This window comes from Podarcis bocagei, assembly GCF_964188305.1.
Source record: "Podarcis bocagei genome assembly, chromosome: 8".
In the NCBI taxonomy this organism is placed as follows: Eukaryota; Metazoa; Chordata; class Lepidosauria; order Squamata; family Lacertidae; genus Podarcis; species Podarcis bocagei.
The window spans coordinates 63624217-63646181 of record NC_138133.1 but is presented as its reverse complement, the minus strand read 5'-3'; the positions used below and the strand labels follow the sequence as shown (position 1 = coordinate 63646181).

Below are 21965 nucleotides of genomic sequence, written 5' to 3'. Positions count from 1 at the left end.
GACAAACATGCTACATGGGTGTGTAAAAAGCAGGGAGGAAATAAAATTTGAGTTTCAAGGTCATTTCAAAGGACAATGGAAATAAAACCCAATCTGGACCACAATGCCATCTTGACCACACAATGATATACAAGTATGTATGCTAGATCCAATTTTAAGTCTTCCAGTAGTTATCCCCCATTATACTGACTTGTCATGGCCCTGAAACAGCATTAGCATCAAGATTCATTTCCTCCTACAATACCTTGAAGGGTATTTCTTCAGCAATTTTTTATACCTGTGACTTGGATGGTGTTTTCCTTAAAATGGTCTGTAGTCCAAATACAAAATCTAGATAGGTTAGAATTCACATTTAATTTCTGTTTTACATTCTCTTGTGCTCTGGTGCAGTTAGATAATTTTAAACACTGGATTTAGGGCTTATCCTAACCTTCATTTGCCCCAGTTTCCCGGGGAAAACCCACAGTTTAGTGCTGAATCTTAACTAATGGCAATTGGGTTTTCCAGAAAGTGTTGATGGACCTTAAGTTTCTCACTTTAGGAAGCTTTCTCTTTATATGATAATGTATATTATTCAGTGGAGCCAGACAACAGGATGCATGAGCCCCCTGTTACGCAAAGGAGGATCCTGAATAATCCTAAAGATGGTCCAGTGGTGCTATAGCAATGACCAATAATAGCAGAAAAGGAAGTGAGTCACCATCAATCAACACTCTGGTTGCCAGCCATTTTAATTTTAAAACACTTCTGACCCCTGGAAAAGTTGGCTGTGAGTTGAGCCAATCAGAGGACAATTTTGGGTTCTAGGGACCAATGAAAGAAATGAAGAGGTTTATCCTCACTATGATGCACTCAATGACCTCAGAACCCAGGGTCATCTGATTGGCTGAGCACACTGCCACGCTCACCCTGGGATCAGAAATGCTTCAAATTAAAATGACAAGCAAACTACAGCCTTGGAGGAGCTGGTCACGTGACACTTTACTAGGCACTATGCACTAGCCAACCTGCCATTTTGCTACCCACCCCGGGGAAGAGAAAATGGTTGATTCTGCCACTGAGGGGACCATGAAAAATTAAGAAGAAAGCACAGGGGGCAGCAGTAGGAAGGGAAGAAAAGTGGGTGATCTGTGTGAAGGTCTGTGAATGTATTTTATTTGGTGGATCCCCAAACCTGGGAGTACCTCCAGTAAGATGAGGCAATGCTATGACAGACTGGAATTTTAACAGAAAGGGCTTCATTACGACTAAGGTTATCCTAATCTGGCACCAACATGTCAATGTTTTGTCACTGTTTATTTATTTCAGCACCCACACCTGGCATATGATACCCTTTCAACCCATATGCATCTCTCAGGGCAACTTGCAACAATAAGAACATTAAATAATCAAGGACAATAAATAAAGCAAAACAACAGTATCCAAAAATTGGAGACAGGCTCAGCTCAGCAGATTGAAAAAATGGCACGTCTATTGGTATACGTAACTTGTACCTCAGAATGTGGTGGCCTGTTCCCCTATCCCGTAACATTTTGGCAGGTTATCCACTTCTGTCTGAAGAAAAGGAAATAGAGATTTGCAAAATTTGGACATGATGCCCATATTACTAGTGGGTGTTTCATAGTTGTATGGTATCCACCAGGCACCACAGATCTCTGATGGGCACAGTGGCGTGCTTCAGTCCTTCTACGTCCCTGAGCTGCTCTCCAGAAAAGGAAACTATAATGCAGTAATTCTGAATGACAATAATGAACCTTGCTAATGGCTTTTCCACCTCACAGGGCCCTTTCATCAGCTGAAACCACCTGAAATATTACAGACTTCACACAACAGGTATGGCTGACTTTGAATTCGGAACATCTGCTTCCTACATTTTATCTTTCCCACTTCAGTCCCAACAGCCTGCCTGCTCCAGTGAAGCTGCTCCAGCCTCAGCCTATCTCTGTTTGAGCCTCTAGCTTTCATCTCTCTTCCTCCGAACTGCCTTTGAAATTTAGTTTTGGAGTACAGCGTCTGCCAGAATGCATTTCTGATTGAGTTTAGTCTTGCCAGCCCTGCTTCTGCCAAGGTTGCCTAACCCTCATAGCCCTGAGTCCTGCCAGCATAGTATTTAGTGGTTGCGAGAAAGAAAAAGGTATCTCTGATATCTAATGCTCCCTTAACAATGATCTCAAAACTCCCTTTCTCCGTTCTGCTTTCAGTGCCTAAGTCCTCATTCTGACCTACCTAAACCTCCGACCAGTTTCCATACATTTTCAGTGTAGATGCTGTGCCATGTCAACTTAAAGGCATGGATCAACAGTAAACTAGTAGCACAGCCAATTCCAAGGAGGTATCAAAAAGTAGACACCTCTGCTGGGAATGTGGAAAAGGTTAATGGCTTTCAAGAAGTGCCATATTTTCCTCTCAAGGGTCCTTTTGTTGTTGTTGCATGGAGCAGAAAATCTCTCTTTTTCTCCTCTCTCCTTCAGATGCCTGCACACTTTCTGTTACCTGGAGAAGCTTTTATGGGAGGGAAGCATAAATAAATTTTTAAAAAGCAAATCAAACCCAGTATTTAACTTCAGACAAAAAACGAACAAAGCGCAGTTGCCTTATTTGCTACTGACTATGAATGCCTTTTCCAAGTTTTAAATAAATACCTTTGTAATACTTTTGTTTCTTAACTCCCCTCCTTTCTGATAAGCATAGGTGCAGCTTTCAAAAAATAAGTGCAAAACCACTCGTTTTACAAAACCCACAAAAAAACAACAACACCACAGGCTAAAATTATTATTATTTATAGCAATGCCAACAGAAGTTATTTAGGGCTGCATTTATGACAAGCAGTGCTTCCAAAAGAACCTTGAAATCAGGAATGCTGTTTCCTTCCTTCTGAAAACCTACCCTAGTGGGGAGCTGCAGTGGAAAACACTGAAAGCCAGACACCTGTAAGACCGGAGAGATGTGTTTAACCTTTAGAACAGAAGCTTCTTCTTCTACCCCTGCTCCCGTATGTTAGATCTGGAAACATTCAGCACTGGGCATCTGGATAAGTAGGCGAAGGCACATGTCCCTTTACTCTGTACTTGGTGTGCATCCACCATTGGTTTGGAAAGCGATGTGCACAGCACGTCAATCACAATCCACATCTAGTCCTTGGAATATACTGCATTAGATCTGCTTCCCCACAAACTGAGAAAAGGAGTGACTTAGCTGTGTTTTAAGCTGTGTTTAAGCAGCCACAACCTCACAGATAACCATCACTCCTTCTCCCTTGAACTAGAATTAGTACATTCCTGATACGCAGTATTGTGGAACAACAAAGTCACCCCAATAAGTTCCAGCCGTAGTTTGTGAGTGTCCCTCTGTATGTAAAAATATGTGTTAAATAACCAACCTAAAGTCTAGGGAACTGCTGCAATTAAACCCAACATACTGTAGCTAGAGCTAGAGGAGGGTGCCCAGCCATTAAGTATCTATTATTCCTTCTTCTCTCGCTCTCCCCAACTTCAGTGCCTTTTATGCGCCACTCTTTCAATTTTGGACTCTGCAAATTTCCTGGAGGAAGAGAAGCACACAGCAGCATACAGCTTAGTTCCTTTTATTTATTTGTTGTTCGTTACATTTTTATCTGTCCCCTCCTCAAAGGAGCTTATAATCATAGAATTGTAGAATTGGAAGTCACCCTGAGGGTCATCTACTGTAGTCCAACGCCCTGCAACGCAAGAATCTCAACTAAAAAAATCCACGACAGATGACCACCCAACCTCTGCTTAAAAACCTCCAAGGAAGGAGATTCCACAACCTCCTGAGGGAGTCCACTCCACTGTCGAACAGCTCTTAGGGCTGCGTACATTCCACCACCAGCAGCATTTTCAGTTCATTTGGTTAACGGACAGTGAATGGCAAGAGGTTGCCCAGTGCGCTTTGTGGTGGAGTGTGGTCCTGTATGCAATGTAATTAGAAACTATGTGTCCTCCTACACAACATTTCCTAGAATCACTAGAGTAGTTTGAGGGCTGATGCCTTCAAATGAGTGGACTAATTGGATTTTTCTCCTGTGTTTTCCCAGTCCAAGTCCAACACTCTAAGCACAGCTCCACAAACAAGGAATAAATCACTGCTGTGCTTCAGCCTGTTACCAAAATGCCTTTAAAATAACATGTGTTTAATTTCAAATACCCCCTCACACCCCACAATGTCTTCCAGCAGATCTTGGAAATAGTTACAACCATTATTGTTGGTTGTGTTTATAACACTGGAATGGACCCAGCTTCCAAATGTTCATTTTTCTTCCGCTTAGGATTTCTGTTTTCTTCTATGTACTATGAAGCATGCAGGATAAATTAATCCCTTCTGTAATAACCACTTTCCAATTGGCGTAATAGCCAGTTATGCAACACTAAAGTTTATTGATGCAATGTAATTAGAAACTATTAGTCCTCCTACACAACTGTTCCTAGAGCCACTAGAGTAGTTTTAGGATTGTTGCCTTCAAATGGGGTGGGATTAATTTTTTTCTCCAGAGTGATAAATCAGCTCTTCCCTTTCTCTCACACACACTTAAAAACAGTTTCAATTACTAAAAAGCAAAAAGGAGGAATGATGCAAAGGGGTAACATTACTTAAATGGGTGGCAGGGGGCGGAACAAGTCAATTCTGTTGCCATTCTTGGGGCGGGAGGAACTCAACAACAAGGATAAAATGACAGCTGAATTGTGTACAACTCTTAATTGTGTACAGCTGGTGCATCTCTTTTTTCTACCCTCTCCCAAATATGGTGTAAAGAGGAAGAAAGCAAATTAAATCTCATCCTCTCAGACATTCCCAAACCGAAGTTGCTTTAGGAACCCCTAACACTTTGGATTTGTTTTTTTAAAAAAGTCAAGAACTTAAAGCTGAGGTGTGATTGTGTATATCCAAATTGCAGGGATTCACAAAGACTGGATCATAGCAAAACTCTCATTAATAGTATATTTATGTTTGCTTGTGTTTTATCCTCCCCCTTTTGTCTTCCATCTGTTTTACAAGATAATTCCCGCTTTAGTCCCACCTTGCTGTGTGCGTGCAAGAGACTGAAAGGACAATTCTCTTGAAGTCAGAGGCAGAACTTCTATTGATTTTGTTGTTGATGATGATTACTGCCTTTGATCTTAACTACACTACTGCGGGCTTGACAGCTTGAACCCTACAAGTTTGTTCATTTAACTCAAATGTGCAAACCTGGCTAGACTAGGAGCACACCAAAGCAGATGCTGTATTTGTTTGAAGAAAACAGAAATAACATCTCATTCATCCTGGAGTTGATTTTGCCTGCTTTTGTGTTCTCATATATATATATATATATATATATATATATATATATATATATATATATATATGAAGTTTACAGACATTCTTCTATTTTCTCTGTCTCCTTTTATGCTTTATCGGCTGCTTCCTTTCAAAAGTAGAGCTTAAAAATTGAGAACAGCCACACTCCTTACATGTCTATCTATTTAAAGCCACGTTGTATAAAATAATGTAGTGATGCAAATGCTGTTCTTCCTCCCTGCACCCCCATTTTTAGGGTAACCCCCCCATCTATCCCATCATAATTATATGAATATAGGATGCTATGTTGCTGTGAACTAGCACTTGATCTCCATTTCCTTGTTGATTTTATAAAGCAGTCACTTGCTGGTGGTTTCCATGGTAACAAGTGAGCTTATTTTTTTCTCATATTCTTATGATCTCCTCTTCCCCTAACCATACAGAAAGTGTAGCATGAAATCACTGAAAATTCCACTTGTGCTATTTTATCCACTGCAGAAAAAAAAGTAAGGCACAGTTTTCAATCAAATTAGGAGAAACGTACAGTCTGAACGATCCTCCTCATTGAATCGATTTTTCTATATTGGATATACGCACAAACAAAAGCACACAGATGCAAGAATGAATTGCGAATACTTACACCTTTGGTTTCTGCGTTTGCTCTTGTACATAGTCATCCTGAAGAAAATCTGGCTATCCAAGAAACAATTCTCTCCGAGACGTGGACAAAAGAGTCAAGGCTGTGCTTCTGCTCTGCAGTGAGGCAGTTGCTCACTGACAGAAGGTAACCAGCAATCTCTCAGTGAAAAGCCGGGGTAATACCATTCTCGTCCAATCTCGGGGAGATATTGCTAGCTCCATTGCCTCAAATGCTGCCTGGGGGTAAAATGAGCTCCACCCCTATTCCTGATAATGTTTAAGCACCTCTCCTGAAAACCCATTCACTCTGAGGAGACATAAATCAAGCCACGTTGCTTTAATGATGTAATAATCAGATATCATTTTCCTGAGTGACCTCAGAGTGTTCTTCCTTTGGAAATCGCAACTGACAAGGAAATGATCTGGAGTAAATAAATGTACATGCAATTAAAAACTATTTTGTGAAGTGGCAGCAGAAAAAAAAGCTACTAAAAAGAAATAGTGTCAATTAATTACTTATGTACTTATTGTTACACGTACCACAATCACTTACCCTAAAGCAGGGCTTATTTTAACTTCTGCTGTATTGCTAATCATACATCATTCAGGATGGAAGGAAATAAAATAAAAGCTTTCTACTACGCCAAATTAATGGGGGTGGGAGCTTGGTTAGTAAAGAGCAAGGGTTGAGCAAAATAAGTTGAAAAAGCAAGTCTTTCTAATGCCTTGGTGTCACTTCTGTCAGTGTTGATTCCCTCTTGTATAGCTTTAAAACACATTTCCTTAGGGTTCATACCCTAAGTTCAAGCTATCTGCCCATACAGCCGCTTTTCACTTCAGCTCTGTGCTCTAATTGTCTCTTAACTGGCTGTCATGGTGAGAGACCATATACTGTGAGAACTACTAATAGTCATTATGTATGTTCCGCTCTCGACAACAACGCTTTCTTAGTGTTGCCAGAGCCTTTCCATATTGTCCACACACCTCCCATATCATCTGCTTGCAGCTGTCAGGACCTGGCAGCTAATGATGATGGGATCTGAATACCAGGACCAGCCTCCACCTTCCACACAAAATGGAGGGTGTTCTAGCACTTTGATGCACCAGAGAAATGTAGCTCCTAGATGTTGGAAGCCAAGCTTCCCTGCATCCAGATGAAATCCAAGGCAACATCATCAAACATTTTAGATCCCCTTTTCAGAAATCATCAGTGGTACCTCCACCCTTTTTGTTTTCCATGAAACTTCCTCACAGGAAACACCCCAACCCCCTCCAAACACAAATGTCCTCAGATTCCTAACTGCAGTGGGCTTTTGAGAATGCTGTGACTGACAACCGCTTCACCAAAGTCTCCCTTGAAGCTCCTTGCTGAATGCCCTTCTTTGCACCACAACATCCCGCAGTCCTGCTCAGCAGAAGCCCTGCTGAAGCCTGGAAACGCCTGACCTCCCTGAGTCCTTGCATTTCTGCCTGATGGATGGCCTACTTTGGTCTGGGAATACCTGACTCTCCTCTGCTTTTCAGTTTAATCCATCATAGAGGATTCCCCCTTCTCCATCCAACTTAGCAAATTACAGAAATGTAACAAGACTTCCTCCATTCCCCATCATTCAGAATGCACTCTTGTCCCATCATTCAGAATGCACTCTTGTCCTCATTCCACTTTTTCAACCCACCCTTCCCCTTCTGGGGTAGCTTTCTTACTTGCTCTATAACAAGCCCCTTTTATAAGTTAGGTTCTGAAATCTCGGCTCCATTCTGGCATCCTTGCAGAGACCCTCCACTACCTAGAACAGGGGTCCAAATTTACACATGGTAGCTCCAAATCAGGGAAGTGGCCTGCTCTCCACTGAGAACACACACAGTCAGGGGCTGTAGAGGGAAGAAGTTCTCTCAACACTGAACTAATCCACTTGCCCACTTGCCCACCAGTCCTGAGGGGATTACTCACCCAAACGCAGAATAAAGTTCAAACGTATGTCAGATACATATGGTCCCTGAGTAACATTAGTAGGCCCAGTGATTTCCTATGGTTGGAGGGGAATCGGCCGTGGAATTATTTGTATGCACCAGGACATTAAAGGAAGGAAACACACACACACACTATTTGCATACAAATATGGCAGCAATTTGCCTCTGGAGGCTTCCCCTTCCAAAGGGGGTAGGCAGAAATGGGAATTTGGGCTATTCGCAGGCATGAACATGTGACCTTTCTATATGACATTTGGAATGTGCAATCACAAGACTTTTTATGTGTGTGAAGTTACTAGGCGCACTAACATTTGACTTTCGATTCAGATAGGTAGCCGTGTTGGTCTGATGCAGTCGAAATATATAATTATATATATTATTATAACTATAATTTTACCATCTGAAGAAGTATCTGAAGAATCTGGTATCTGAAGAAGTGTGCATGCACATGAAAGCTTATACCAAGAACAAACTTAGCTGGTGGTCTCTAAGGTGCAAATGGACAATTTTATATATATATATATATATATATATATATATATATATATATATATATATATGAATTTAGGTTGATTACAGAAAATGATGTTTAAAACTGCTTCATGCATTCTCTATTGCTGGTGCGGACGTGGGCTGTTTTCATTCTGCACATGAACAGAATAATCTAAAACAGTAACAACCATCTCTCTGAAACCTTTGGGCAGGTAAGGTGGGTAATATTTGTCAGTACAATTAATCTGTTTGAACTATGTAACCGTTATGCACCTTTTGATTTTATTATATAATATATAATTCAAAGACAGCTCAACAATGTTGTCCTCCCCCTTATACATTTTTAGCCAGGAATACAATACAGTCCTGGGCGGAAGCAAACTCAACTCCTGATAATGGAACTGAACTGAGAGTTTCTACCAGTCTTGTTTTTAATGTTATCATGGGGGGGGGGGGATTAAAGTACTTTATATGCTTAAGATTGAATTTTGATTAGAGAGTTTTCTAGATGTTGTTATGGTAACAAAAGGATTAGTTTTTATCCCAAAGCAGACACATTAGCTTTCTGCCTTATATTACCTTTCTCAAAGATAGCAGCAAAACCTAATTAATAGATTACTTCCAGGCAATATGACTGTAATCCACCCAGAGCAACTGCCGTGTATTCATTGCTAAAGCGAGTGGTGCTACTGCAGGTGTAGCGCATTATGACTGAACTACTGTGGTTTTAATTTACTTATTTAACAAAGTCAATATAATGTTTGATTGTGATGAAACACCCAAGTAGTTTACAATGAATATTAAAATTATTATTCCAAAAACAGTCAAAAGATTTTAAAAATAATTGAAATTAACAGTAGACCAAAAAATTCTTACACGTCAACGTCTGCGTGTTTGGATAGGCTCGCCTAAACAAAAATGTTTTAAGCTGGTGAGCAAAAAGTGTGCAGGCAACCCCTGATCTGTACAGGGGTTGCGTTCTGGGTCATCATAAGCATCGGTGGAGCATGCATAAGCCCACCCTGCCCCATTATGCCCCACCCCACCCTGTTCTACCCTCTTCTGGGTACAAAGTCGGCCCAGGCGTGCACAGTTGTAGGCAACTGACTAAATTCTCAGACACAAGAACCACTCATTCACAGTACCGCCATTTTGCCAGGGTTCAAGAACAGTTTATTTTCCCTCATGCATCCCACCGCCGCTGCTAGACATCAGCCCAGAGCCAAACGGCCCCTCCAGAGCTAGGTGTTATATAGAACCAATGCTGAGTGTTATCTTATCTTGATAGCAGCTTGCTCCAAAATTCCTAATGGCTGCTCCCAGCAGCTTCATATGGATATTAAATAGTGTCATGGATAAAACACTACAGTGTGGCACCTCACATCATCACCACTAGCAGGCTGAAAAGCATCCTCCCTGGACACATTCCCATAGACAGGACTGGAAGCATTGTAAGACCACATCTCCAATGATCATTCCACAGAGCCAGTCCAGGAGGATACCATGGCCACTGGTATTGAAAGCCGCAGAGAGATCAAGAAGCAGGAACAAGGTCACACTACCCCTTGTCCCACTCTCTGCAAAGGTGATCCATCAGTGATCAAAACCAACTCAGTTTGATGGCCAGCCATGGGACTGTTTCCTGCTGCACTTGGGAGTTCCCTGGGCTGTGGGACCCAGGACCTCAGATCCACCAATGATCAAAAGCAACAAGCAAAGTGTGTGTGTTGGGGTATGAAACTGGATGGCAGAAGTGGTGAGGTACAATGTGTGTGTTTATCCCTGTGTTTAATTATTTTCTGCCTGAGCCATTTTTCTGACTCCCTTGCCCCAAGATTTTGACCTCTAGAGCTCTTCTGCAGAGGAAAACATACAACAGATTCATCAAATGGTGTTCTCTAGGTGTTGCTGGGACTAGCCATTCAGCCCCAGCCAGCACGGTCAATGGTCAAGTATAATGTGGGTTCTAGTCCAGGAATATATTGAAGGCATGTTGGCTATCTCTAATGTAGCAGAGTGTGTGTGTGTGTGTGTGTGTGTGTGTGTGTGTGTGTGTGTGTAGGCAGGGGGGATGTTAGATACCCAGTACACCAGCATCACTGCTTTGGGGAATAAATCAAAATCTCATGATACTTAATCATGGGTATTCCACATAATATGCAATTTGTCCATCAGCTCAGATCATCCGTGAGTTTTTATCATTTAAAGAAATCTGAGAGGCGTTCTACCCCAATTGCTGGCACTACAAGCAATGGGGAGATTTATAAATGACTTCAATAGGTTCTCCTCAGCAGGATCTTGATATGCCATTAACTACCAAAGTTGCTTATTTTTCTCTCCAAGTGAGGTGGCAGCTTACTATCCTCATATGCCTCATATGAAGGTCCAAGCTTTAAGGCAGTGCGCCATGATGAAAGTAATCTGCAGGTTTCAATTTCATTGCGGAAGAGATAGTACAGCCACCAAACAAAAGAAGGATAACCTCAGCATTAATAAAACACATGTTTGGGGGAAATTTGAGGCACAGCTAATATAACTCCTTAGTTCTCAAGGTAAAGGATGGAAACTGAGGAGTTTTAAAATACCAGAAGGAATCCTTTTGAAGCCTGGGCACAAATGAAGATAATTTAGTGGAGTCAAATCAGTTCCAAGGGTGGGTAAATGTGTGCCGAGAATTTTAAGTAATGAGGTCATGTTAGGTCATGCCTCATGAAACCTTGTGGACTATCACCGAAAAGATGCAGATACAGATATTCAGCTCACTTAAATATGTAACCTCTCTTTTGAAAGATCATCAGCTAACCAGCTATACCTAAGTCTCTAATGCAATGAAATATGGTAATTTTACAGGTCACATTCTTCTCTTTTCTTTGAAATTAAGATGTGTGGTATAAATGGCTCATAGCGTTTTAGGATGATTGTTTCACTAAATCAGTATCTATAAATTTACCTGTAATCTTCTAGGTTCACAGGGGTCCTGCATATATCTGATGTACTCAGCATCTTCTGCCTGCTCTACACAGTCTCTTCACACTGTGTAGTATAATTCCTGAAGAGACAATCTGCTCAGTTCTGCCCAGTTACCAAAATGGCTGATTAATGTGCTTCACACCTTTTCTGACTGCTGCACATACACAGAATATTCAGCCTCCCTTTAGAGTGGCCGCTGGGTATGGGGATTTCTGCTCCTTCCTCTCTACATATTCATATGATTTTAAAAGGAATTCGATTTCCACAGTGATGATAAATTAAAACATCTAAGCACTTGATGCTGGACGTTTAGTTTCAGAGTCCAAGGCAGGATGCATGGAAAATGCTCTTTAAAGAGCACAATTTCACCAAACCTGTTATTTTCATTTCATTCATCACTGGCTACACAATTTGATCAGAACAGCAAGAATATTGCATTGCAATTCCCACCCTCAAAAAGTTTCATGGGGTTTACATCGTTTCCTTCTGGAAACTGCTGCCACAAAATTGTTTTAACTGGTTTTAACATTGTTGCAATCCACCCTGGGGTCTCATGGTAAGATATTATAATACGTAACACCTCCAGGCTCAGAGGCAGTCTATACCACTGAATACTAGATGCTGGTAATCAGCACTTTAGGCACGGGCATTGTTGTGTTCATTTTCCTGGTTGCTGTTAAAACTCGGAAGCCTGTGAGCACTTTCTGAAGTCCTTTCGCATGCTACTAGGACCAGTCTCTTCACCTCTGAACTTATTCAGTGATGCACAACTTAGCAGAGTAGTGCAGCTTTTCCTAGGCAAGGATCGAGACTGCTCAGTCAGGTTGACGATCAGGAACAAAGCTGACGACTAGTAACTTGATTTTGTAGTTTATTATATACGGCAGTAAACTCACAAGCTATATATACAAGTTACTATATACAGACATGAACTTTATCACTCTTCAAGCACTCCAGAATACTCCTAACTAGCCCAACAATGTCATAGGTCATGCTGCCTATATGAGAGACCTCAGCCAATCACCAGGCTGTTACTAGGTCCTCTTATCTCCAGGCTAATTTCTCCCGCGCTCTGTCTCCCTAGCCTGTAGTCAAAACACTAATTGCTCACTTGCCAAGCTACATGTAGACTATGAACTACAACTTCTGCTTCTAATGTTCCTTTTACACTGCATCATCTGTTGCATTGTAGAACTGTGGCTTTTGGATCCATATATTGCCATGTCACACTAAATTCCATTCCCACTAGTGGTGCAGTGTGACACAACAGCCACCATCACTGGACACGATGCCACCCTTTTATGTGTACTCATGCTTCTGTTACCCCATAAGTCATCCATAGAAACTGTTGGAAAGAACTGTATGCCAGAATACCACCCCAAATTTCATCGCATGAACAGCAGCGGCATGATGAACACGGTGTGAAAATTACAGAACAAAACTCCCATGATTTTCTGGGTTAATGAGATTGAAACAGATTCTGCCCCACATCCCCCACGGAAGCAATTAATATGGGAAACTTCCACTAGATTTTCCAGAAGCGGCTTTTACATTGTGTGATAGATCACATAAAATGCAAAAATTATCAGGTAAGGAAACATCAAGAAAATGGAATGAAGTGCTGTCCGAATGCAGCCTTGGTTAGCCACTGTGAGGGAAATGGATGCTGGATTACATGGAGATTTGGTCTGATCAGTGGCGTAGCGTGGGTTATCAGCACCCGGGGCAAGGCAAGTAATTTGCGCCCCCTAACCCGTGGATTTGCGCCCCCTAGCCCGTGGATTTCCCTAACCCCCAGATGTTGCGCCCGGTGCGGCCGGCCCCCCCTGCACCCCCCACGCTACGCCACTGGGTCTGATCCACTAGAACTCTTCTTATGTTTGTCTGAAATGTGCCACATGGGCTGACCCACTAAGCTTTGATTTGGTATTTTGACTAGTAGGGATGGAACCTGAGATCTTTTGCATATAGTGTATGCATTTTATCACTGAGCTACAGTGGTTAAGTGTGCTTAGCACGGTAGCCTTGTAAATTATATTTACTGGTCTATAATGGAACGGGTCTTGACTTTCTTATGACTGTGAGAATCTCTCTGGACTTCCAATCACCACATGGTGTTAACCTTGAAATATACGCGGCCATATGCAGCCTTTATGCAGCATATTTTAACTGGAGAGGTTATGCATGCATATCATTACTTGTACCCTCCTTCCTCTCCTCATCACATTTAGTTGCAATTATCCACACTGATGAGCTCTTTCACCATGCTGAATTAAGCTGCAAACGATATCATTTTGCTGTTCATAGACCAAAGCCATTGCAGAACTCCATCTCAAATCCATATGCCTTGTTCCTGTGTGTCTATAGAAAGTTCAGAGAAAAAATCCCAGCGCTGCATTCAGGCTGTCTCCAAGTCCCAGCGGGACACAATTTCAACATAAATAAATACACTTGTGAATCTGTGACTGACAAAACAGATAGGCTTAAAATTATTATTTTTTGGCTTCTGCCTCAGTCAGTAAAATAACTGCATTTCAAACCTGGCACTGGGTACTGGCAATAGTACAACTATTGTCAGAACTGTCCCTACTGTTAGGTAGATGGAGGCAGCCACCTTAGGCAGTAGCATCTGAGGAGCAGGCAGTGGTGGCAGTGAGGCGTTGGGCTGTGTGTTCCTCTTGGCTTGACCTGTGGCCCCCTAAGCTAGACTGCTGCCTTCAGGTGTGGTGGAGCCCTCACCCCAACATTGAAATAAAAATTCAGCTGCCAGTTGTGCACACAGCTTCTGTACATAAGGTGCTGTTCAACTAAGTTTTACTTAGAGTAAGCACATCAAAATGAATGAACACGAGTAACTTATGGCCATTAATTTCAATAGGGGCTACGTGAGTGGAAATAGCATACATGGAATGAGGATCATCCCATTTTGTCCTTTGCTTCAGGCAGCAAAACCTCTTGGGCCAATTATGACCACTGTAATCCTCATGGCAAAGGCAAAAGTGGAGAGCACATTATTCATAACAATCCCAAATAGAAAACTTCCAGCATTTGCTTGCCGCCTTTTATTTTTAATTGGTACACAGGTCAGCAACCGATGCTTGTTAAAATCCCGCTCATCAGCTGCTTAGAAGGGAAGATTATTGTGGAGAGAAGCTGTATTTTGTCCCCTGCTTCTCAAATGGATGATCAATATTAACCTTTTGTAAAGGGTTTTTGGCTTCTGCCTCAGAGGGTAAAATAACTGCATTCCAAACCTGGCACTGGGTACTGGCAATAGTACAACTACAAAAACCATAGAAGCAGGTCACATGATGGCAGCAGCTCAACTTAGGCCAGATTTACACTATACATTTAAAGCAGGATGATACCACTTCAATCACCCACGGCTTTCCTCTAAGAATACTGGGGGCTTGTGTTTCTTAAGGGTGCTGAGAGCTGTTAGGAGATATCTACCGTATTTTTTGCCCTATAGGGCGCACCTAGTTTTTTTTTGGGGGGGAATAAAGAAAAAAATTATTTCCCCCCCAAGTGCGGGGCTGGGGTAGGGGAAGCTTGGGCTTCCCCCAACCCCAGCCCCCAGAACAGGCTGCTATCCACAAGCCTTGGGAGCCCGGCGGGAACTCCTGCCGGGCTCCCAAGGCTTGCGGAGAGCTGCCCGAAGCCCGGGGTGCGCACCCCAGGCTTCGGGATGCAGGCTGCTATTTGCAAGCCTATTTCCAGATCAGCACCTGATACCCATCATTTTAACTGGAAATGCTATAAGTCGAACCAAGATCTTTCGAATCGAAAGCAGGTGCTTTACCCCTGAGCAATGGTCCCTTAGCACCTAAAGGCAGCTCATGAGATAAAGCCTAATTTCTCTTTTAAGGTCCATGTGATCAGCAGCAATGTAAATGAGATTCTACTGCTAAAAGATACCTATCTAAACTGTCTCAAGTACTTAAATTCAAGCGGCATGGAAAAATACACCACCAAAATATTGGAAGCCCCCTCCCTGCTTGTCTGATGTGATTTTGTATAACCCTGTACTGAAAGAAGTGTTAGTAGAAAATGAGGGTAGCACCTACAGCTAAGGATGGCAGGTGCTGGTGGAATTTGATCCAGTTTGCATTTAAAATGTAGCCTGCCTAATCTGTACTTTCAAAAACAACATAGGAATGGAAACACTGCCATCCTTTGAAATTCGCACTTCTACGAATTTTTCAATGAAGTTTTCCAGTCAAGTACTGTGTACAAAAATGCATATCCTAAAGTAAGGTGTACACATAAATGCACACATTAGTGAAAATAACATATAGACATGCATAAATGCATAATAGGAAGTGAATTTGCTTTGCAAAAATATGTATATCTGGTAAAATTGCATACAAGAATGCATACATTAGGATAAAATTGAACTGAAATATTAATGAATTTTCGGTAGGGCTCAAAACACACACACACAAAAACCTGATATGGAGAGCTGAGTTTAAGATTGGAAAAATGACAAATTAGTCCACCCTCCCTAAAGGCCACCCTTGCAGCATTATATTAGGCATCCAGCCAATCTCAATGCTTTTATCTGTTTTACCATTTGCCTGTTATAATCAAAGTCCCTATAGTCCACTTCAGGGTGATAATGTGATTGTTTAAAGACAAAACATGTCAATGGCTGTAAATTACTTCAAAATATCAGAGCCCTAAAACAGCAGCAGCAGCAGGGATAGAAGCACTCAAGCTTTTGAGAGTCTCAATCTTCCATAGATGGAGGATGGATCTTTCACGATAATAGCTATAGCTTTAGAATACTAAAACTGCAATCCTACACCCACTTACCCAAATAAAGCCCTACTGAACTCAATGGGACTCAGCTCTGAGTAGCTGTACACATGCAAGTATGTATATCTAGTTATTTTTTTTCAGGAATTTTTTTTTTTGAAAGGTTGTACATTAATTCATGGCTGAAAGTGGCTACAGTCTTTCCCCAAGCATTTACACTCTTATTACCATTAAACTCTTCTTGGGGGTCTGTCTGCAAGTGAAACATTTCAAAAATGGAATATTCACAGCAGTGATAACTGCTGGAAGAAAAGGGATTACAGCTGCAGAGAAGATGGGAGAAAGAAACAGTGAAGGAGATAGAAAAGAGATTCCAGTGAAGAGGATCACAATTTGTTTAGGAAGGACAGTCTTGGGTGCTGTATGAAAGGATTACAGCAGACGCATTTTGTCATAGCTCCCAAGCATCTCAAAAATTAATTCAAGGATCCTAGTATACACCTAGGACAAAAGTATGGAGAGGAACATCTGCATGCTTCTTTCATCAACGGATATTTCCTAGAGAGGGTATTATGCACACATGCATACGTAAAGCCTGAAGCACCCTCCACTCGGCAACCAAAGCGTGAAGGCCAATCAAAACGTACCATTTCCAAGAGCTTGATTTTGACACTTAGAATTAATGACCGATTCTGCAGTTGGCTTCTAATTAGAGAAGTGAGCAATTCAGTTTGACATGAATGATGAGAAAATCTCAGGCAATTTTAAAGGCCTCAGTAGGCTTCAGCGTGAACTAAGTGCCCCAAATACCCTGGTTTTCCACTTGTTTGTCCAAAGTTTGTTTCCTGCAAAGTATTTGTCTGGATCTAGTGGATTCTGCCTTCTACAACTGGGTTGCAAACAAGAGCAGCTGCAGAGGCCTTTGGGGAGGGGGGCGAGTGTGTGCCAGTGCTTGCCTCCACAGTTTGCTTGCAAGCCATTTCAAGGCTCTTTACAGAACCACCATTCCTCTAGCTTATTTCTCTAATTTTAACCCTTTGTCTTATTAGGAAAGCTAAGCCTCTGCTGTATTTTAAATAGCTCTCACTGTTGGCTACTTCAAGTGAGTTAAATTTCACCATCTCCTCTTCCATCTTCTTCCCCCCCTCCTCCCCTGGACTATATTCCTCTCAAGGTCAGTTCCATACTCTCACTTTCACAGGCATCTATAGTTTCTTTGTGGTATGCTAGGCCCTTAAGGCTACTGTTTTCAAATCATTACTTTAATTGAGCAGACAGCTTCCCCTTCCCCTAGTCTCAGCCAGAATTCTTCCCCCTCCATTTACCCTGAACAATTTTACTGCATCTCAGCTTTGCTATGTGTTTTGTGCATGTTTTTAGAACTGATAGCTTTAACTCCTTAAAGGACTGTTGTTAAGTGTGTTGCTTCCCAAAGTCTGGCCAAGCAATGTCAGTTTCGCATAGTTAGTAAAATAAACATGCAAATACTCTTTTCGGTGCAATAAAAGTACTTAGGATTTATATTTGCGTGTGTAGGTCCCCAGGCCACCTCTCAGATAATTTCACACATCACATGTAATTTTAGTTTTGGTTTTGGGGCACTATTTTGGCCACAACTTTATTAAAATACAAAATCAGTGAGTGGTTGTTTAGACATTGGTTATGACTATCTGCCCCCCTGCCTGGGACAGAACTGACATTCTGAGCTCTGATCGGAAGCCAGTAGAAGGGAAAGTCAATGTTGGGGATCATTTGAGCTGAGCGTCAGTCCCACGCTGCTCACACAACCAGCTCCCCAAGGCTTGCCGGCCCTGGTCCCATGACAGGGATTGGACGAAATCGTGGCAAGCCCCAGGATTCGTTTAACGGAATTCCCTTCAGCACAATAGGAGTGGCAGGCACAGCCTATCCTGACCCCTCCACCACCAGCTTTTTATAACCAATGCCTAACCGCAACCTTACAAGTTGTGATGAATTGCTAAGTAGCAGGCAAAAACCAAATGGCAACAGCCAATCAGCCAAATGGCAAAATTCCTACTAGGCCCCTGCACCAAGGCAGACGACCCCATGACAGGCAAAGCAAGGTCAACCGGAAAACAGGGCGGGCGGGCGGGCGGGTGATCCGATGCACTTTGCAAAAGAGAAAGGAAAACCAGAGTGCCCCAATATTTAAAGACTATGGTCCCACCCACCAAATTTGCAACATACAATTTGCCCCAGCAACCCGGTTATCCAATCAATGCACCAGGCAACAACCATTAACCTACCTGGCAACATAGCGCTGGCCCGGCGGCCCACACCACGACACACGCTCTCATTTAATTAGAGAACGCGCTTTGTCGTACTTGATTACAGGAACCCTTGAGGTGCTAAATATGGAAGGTGCCCAAACATAAAAAGATCTTGTTTAAACATGAGTGTCGCAGTGACATATGAGAATTGCAGGCTTGTGTGCATAAACTGGACATTGCGAAGCTTCCAAGGTTACTATTTAAGTTCAGAAAGAGTTTTTGAGTACAATTCTATGCAAACATTGAACTTTAATGCCACATATTTCTGAACCGATAAGCATAGGATTTGGCTGTTAATAAATCTTTAATTCCTCTTCAGTGAATTATGCAATATATCTTTAATGTGCAATACATATTTAATCTTTATCTGGTTTCCCCACAATTGGCACTGATGGCCCATATTTTGGAAAGAAAGAAAAATTAGCTCAGAATGTGTATTTAGATATGCATATGCTATATGTGTGTGTGTTTGTGTGTCTAATCTGTAATCAGCATACCTTAGTGACTACATTTTAAGAACTGATATGCTAAGTGAAAACAAAAACACAACTTAATATGTAAAGTTGCGAGAATCTTTCAAAAGCTTTTAGGATGTGTAAAGTGTGAGATGTAAAGCATCTGATTAAACGTCAAGACTCTTTCATTCCTCATAAGCAAAAAGAAAAAAGTATTTGCATGCTAATTTCTCAGAGCTTTAAAAGCCAGAGTTTATTATAATCCTTTTTTAAGATGCAGCAATTTAAAATAAATATCTCAATTATCCTGCCACCTTATTATGCAAAACTTTATTCAAGTTTTCTCTGGGTATCAGCTGCATTTTAGCAATTTGAAAATAAGTTGTTACTTAAAACTGCACAGTTTACTTATTCCACCTGTAGCTTTCAAGTTTTAATTTCCAAGGAGCGCTGATGTACCTTGGAATGTTATGAATAGATCTGCAATGAAAAGGTCAGTAAAAGAGGGCAATCAACCATAGATGACATCTTGCTCAATGCTACTCATCTTTTCCTGAAGATTGCAGCCTAAGAAGTGTTGGGTCTGTTAGTCATTCTGTGAAGGATAGCTGTGTTTTGGTTCACTTTTTGCAGGCATGTCCAAGACACTGATTGCGATCGACTTGGAGACCCTGGGACTGATATTGGTCGATTGCAGGCTCCTCCTCCTCCCTCTGAAGCTGGCTTGCCTTCTCGGGGGTTAGAGCTCCAGTGGTGGGGAGAGGGGGGAGGCAGGAAATGAAAAGCTCCGCACCTGCTCGCTCGCTAGTTCAAATACAACGAAAGCAATAAGAAAGGAGTCCTTCCCCAAACAGTGAGGAAGGCAAAGAACAAAACACATGGGGGAAAGTCCCCTTAGTGCTCCATGAGTTTGAGGGAGGAAAAGGTTTTAACGCAACAGTAGGGGAAGGAAATGGCATGCTGACACGAAGTCAGCTGCGATTTAAAGCAACAGTAGGGCAAAGACGGAGAAGCCGGCGCACTTTGACTGGCTCCTCAGATCTGTGTAAAGGAATATAAAAATATAGTTTGACTTTTCTCACTTGTTTAGTTACTTGTCCATCTAACAACTATTTGGATTTGACATGATGCTATCCAAACATAACTACAGTCATACCTTGGGTTACAGCCACTTCAGGTTGCATTTTTTTGGGTTACGGACCACCGAAACCCGGAAGTACCGGAATGGGTTACTTCCGGGTTTCGGCGGTCGGGCATGTGCAGAAGCGCTAGATCGCAACCTGCGCGTGTGCAGACACGGGTTGTGAATGCTGCGGGTTGCGAACGTGCATCCTGCACAGATCACGTTCACAACCCGAGCGTCCACTGTACTGTATCTGTGAAATAAAGATCCACCCATTCATCCATTTATGTGTATCTCTATCTATCTATCTATCTATCTATCTATCTATCTATCTATCTACTATCTACTATCTATCTCTATCTTAAATGACTTCGGAGGGTGGTACATCACTGTCAGTTTTTGATACTGGATTGTAGATCACACCCTACTCAAAGTTGGACGTGCCTGACTTATTGGTTCAGAAAGTAATTATTATAATAATGATAATGATAATAATGTTGCTATGATGTTACTTTTCCCTCCAGAAAGGTGAACGGGAGCTCATCCACACTTTCCGCTTGCCTTGCTGCTTGCCCCTGGTGAAAACCTGCTGTTCACTGCTGAATCAGAGCAAACCTCAATCAGGTTTTCTCTAGATTGACATATGCTCCAATTTAGCGCTAAAGTAGTTTTTCTGGTTGAAAGTGATGGGGCAAAGGGAAATCGATTTGGACCCATGCCTAGAAACTAAGGGACAAGCAGAAAACTGCTTGGACCCATGCTTTCTAGGCACAGGACAAGTAAAAGTGTGGATGAGTCCTTAAGTCGGATCACCTGAAAGTGGAAATGGATAGAATAGCCCCTCCCAATCCTAGTGAGCGGGACACAGCCAAAGAGGGCCAGTGAACCAGTCCCAGCTCATTGCATAAGCCCTTTGATGCTTGGATAGTGCTAATAATTTTTGCCAAATTGTTTCTTATGTCCCCAGTTGAGATCACACGCAGGAGTCTATTTGCAAAGTATTACGTTCAGATCATGCAGTCAGATGCTTTCTGCTTTTAGGTACCTGCCTGTGTGTTTGGTTGACACGCTTTGCTAGGCATTTTTAATTAAATGCCTTTTACTTCCTGCCTCACTTTCATTTGGGAAGGACTTTTCAATAACTGCAGACACCCGCTGTCAAGTTTGGGTTTCAGAGCACCCTTGTTCATAAATCATTCTTCAGTTAGTTTGACACCTCAGTACTTTAACTTTGCTATATAGCAGCCAACCCAGTCTTAGCACACAATGCGTTTGACAGTCTAAGACAAGTGCACGAGAGCAAAATTCACAATGCAGCACAGCTACAGAAAAAGCAGTGCGATGCCTCAAAAAGGGTGTCTTCGGGGTCCAAGGCAGCCACATGTTTCTTGAATAGGAGCTCTGCATGCCAACTGGCAAAACATACTTTCAGAAGCAGTTTGCTTTGTAGCATGGGAAGTCAAAAATCCAATTACACATGCCATTGTGTACCTTGGAGCCTGGATGATTATCTTGTTTTCTTTCATTACATTTTTACTCTATCCCTCCTCACAGGGTTGGTGTACATGGTTCTTTCTCTCCTATTATCTTTATAAAAGCACTGTTAAGTTATGCGTGCTCTGGAACTGCCAACCATGTTGAGCACATATTGGGATTTTTTATTTAGAAAGTATAGTGGCTGCCTGCCACAAAATGGCTGCCACAGACTTTGGCGTAACACAAAATGGCCGCCACATTTAGAAGAGCAGAAAGAGAGTCCGGGCCACAAAATGGTGTGGGCATGCCCACGGAACAGCCCCCTCTCCATCAGTGGGAGAAACCACCCTTAGCAACTGACGGAGGGAAACTTTTCTCACCTCTTTTCTGTTCAGAACAGAAGGAAGGGTTGGTGCCCAATCCTGGCATCCAGTGAAATAAGGGAATATTTGCTGCAGGAGAAGACCAAGCTACTGCTTGGCCAAGCCAAGCCGA

General features: G+C 42.1%; 1 protein-coding gene across 6 annotated transcripts in view; it reads right to left on the bottom strand.

Annotated features, from left to right (window-relative positions):
- The window catches only part of RALYL (RALY RNA binding protein like), a 257854-nt gene that overhangs the window by 61751 nt on the left and 174138 nt on the right, over window positions 1–21965 (bottom strand). The window contains exon 1 of one of the 6 annotated variants that reach the window (XM_081205064.1): window positions 5936–6189. The exons of the other annotated variants lie outside the window; for them this stretch is intronic. Coding sequence (XP_081061190.1) covers window positions 5936–5972 — 37 coding nt within the window. The 5' untranslated portion in view covers window positions 5973–6189. Of the gene's footprint in view, window positions 1–5935; window positions 6190–21965 lie in introns of those variants that run through there. 6 annotated transcript variants of the gene reach the window in all.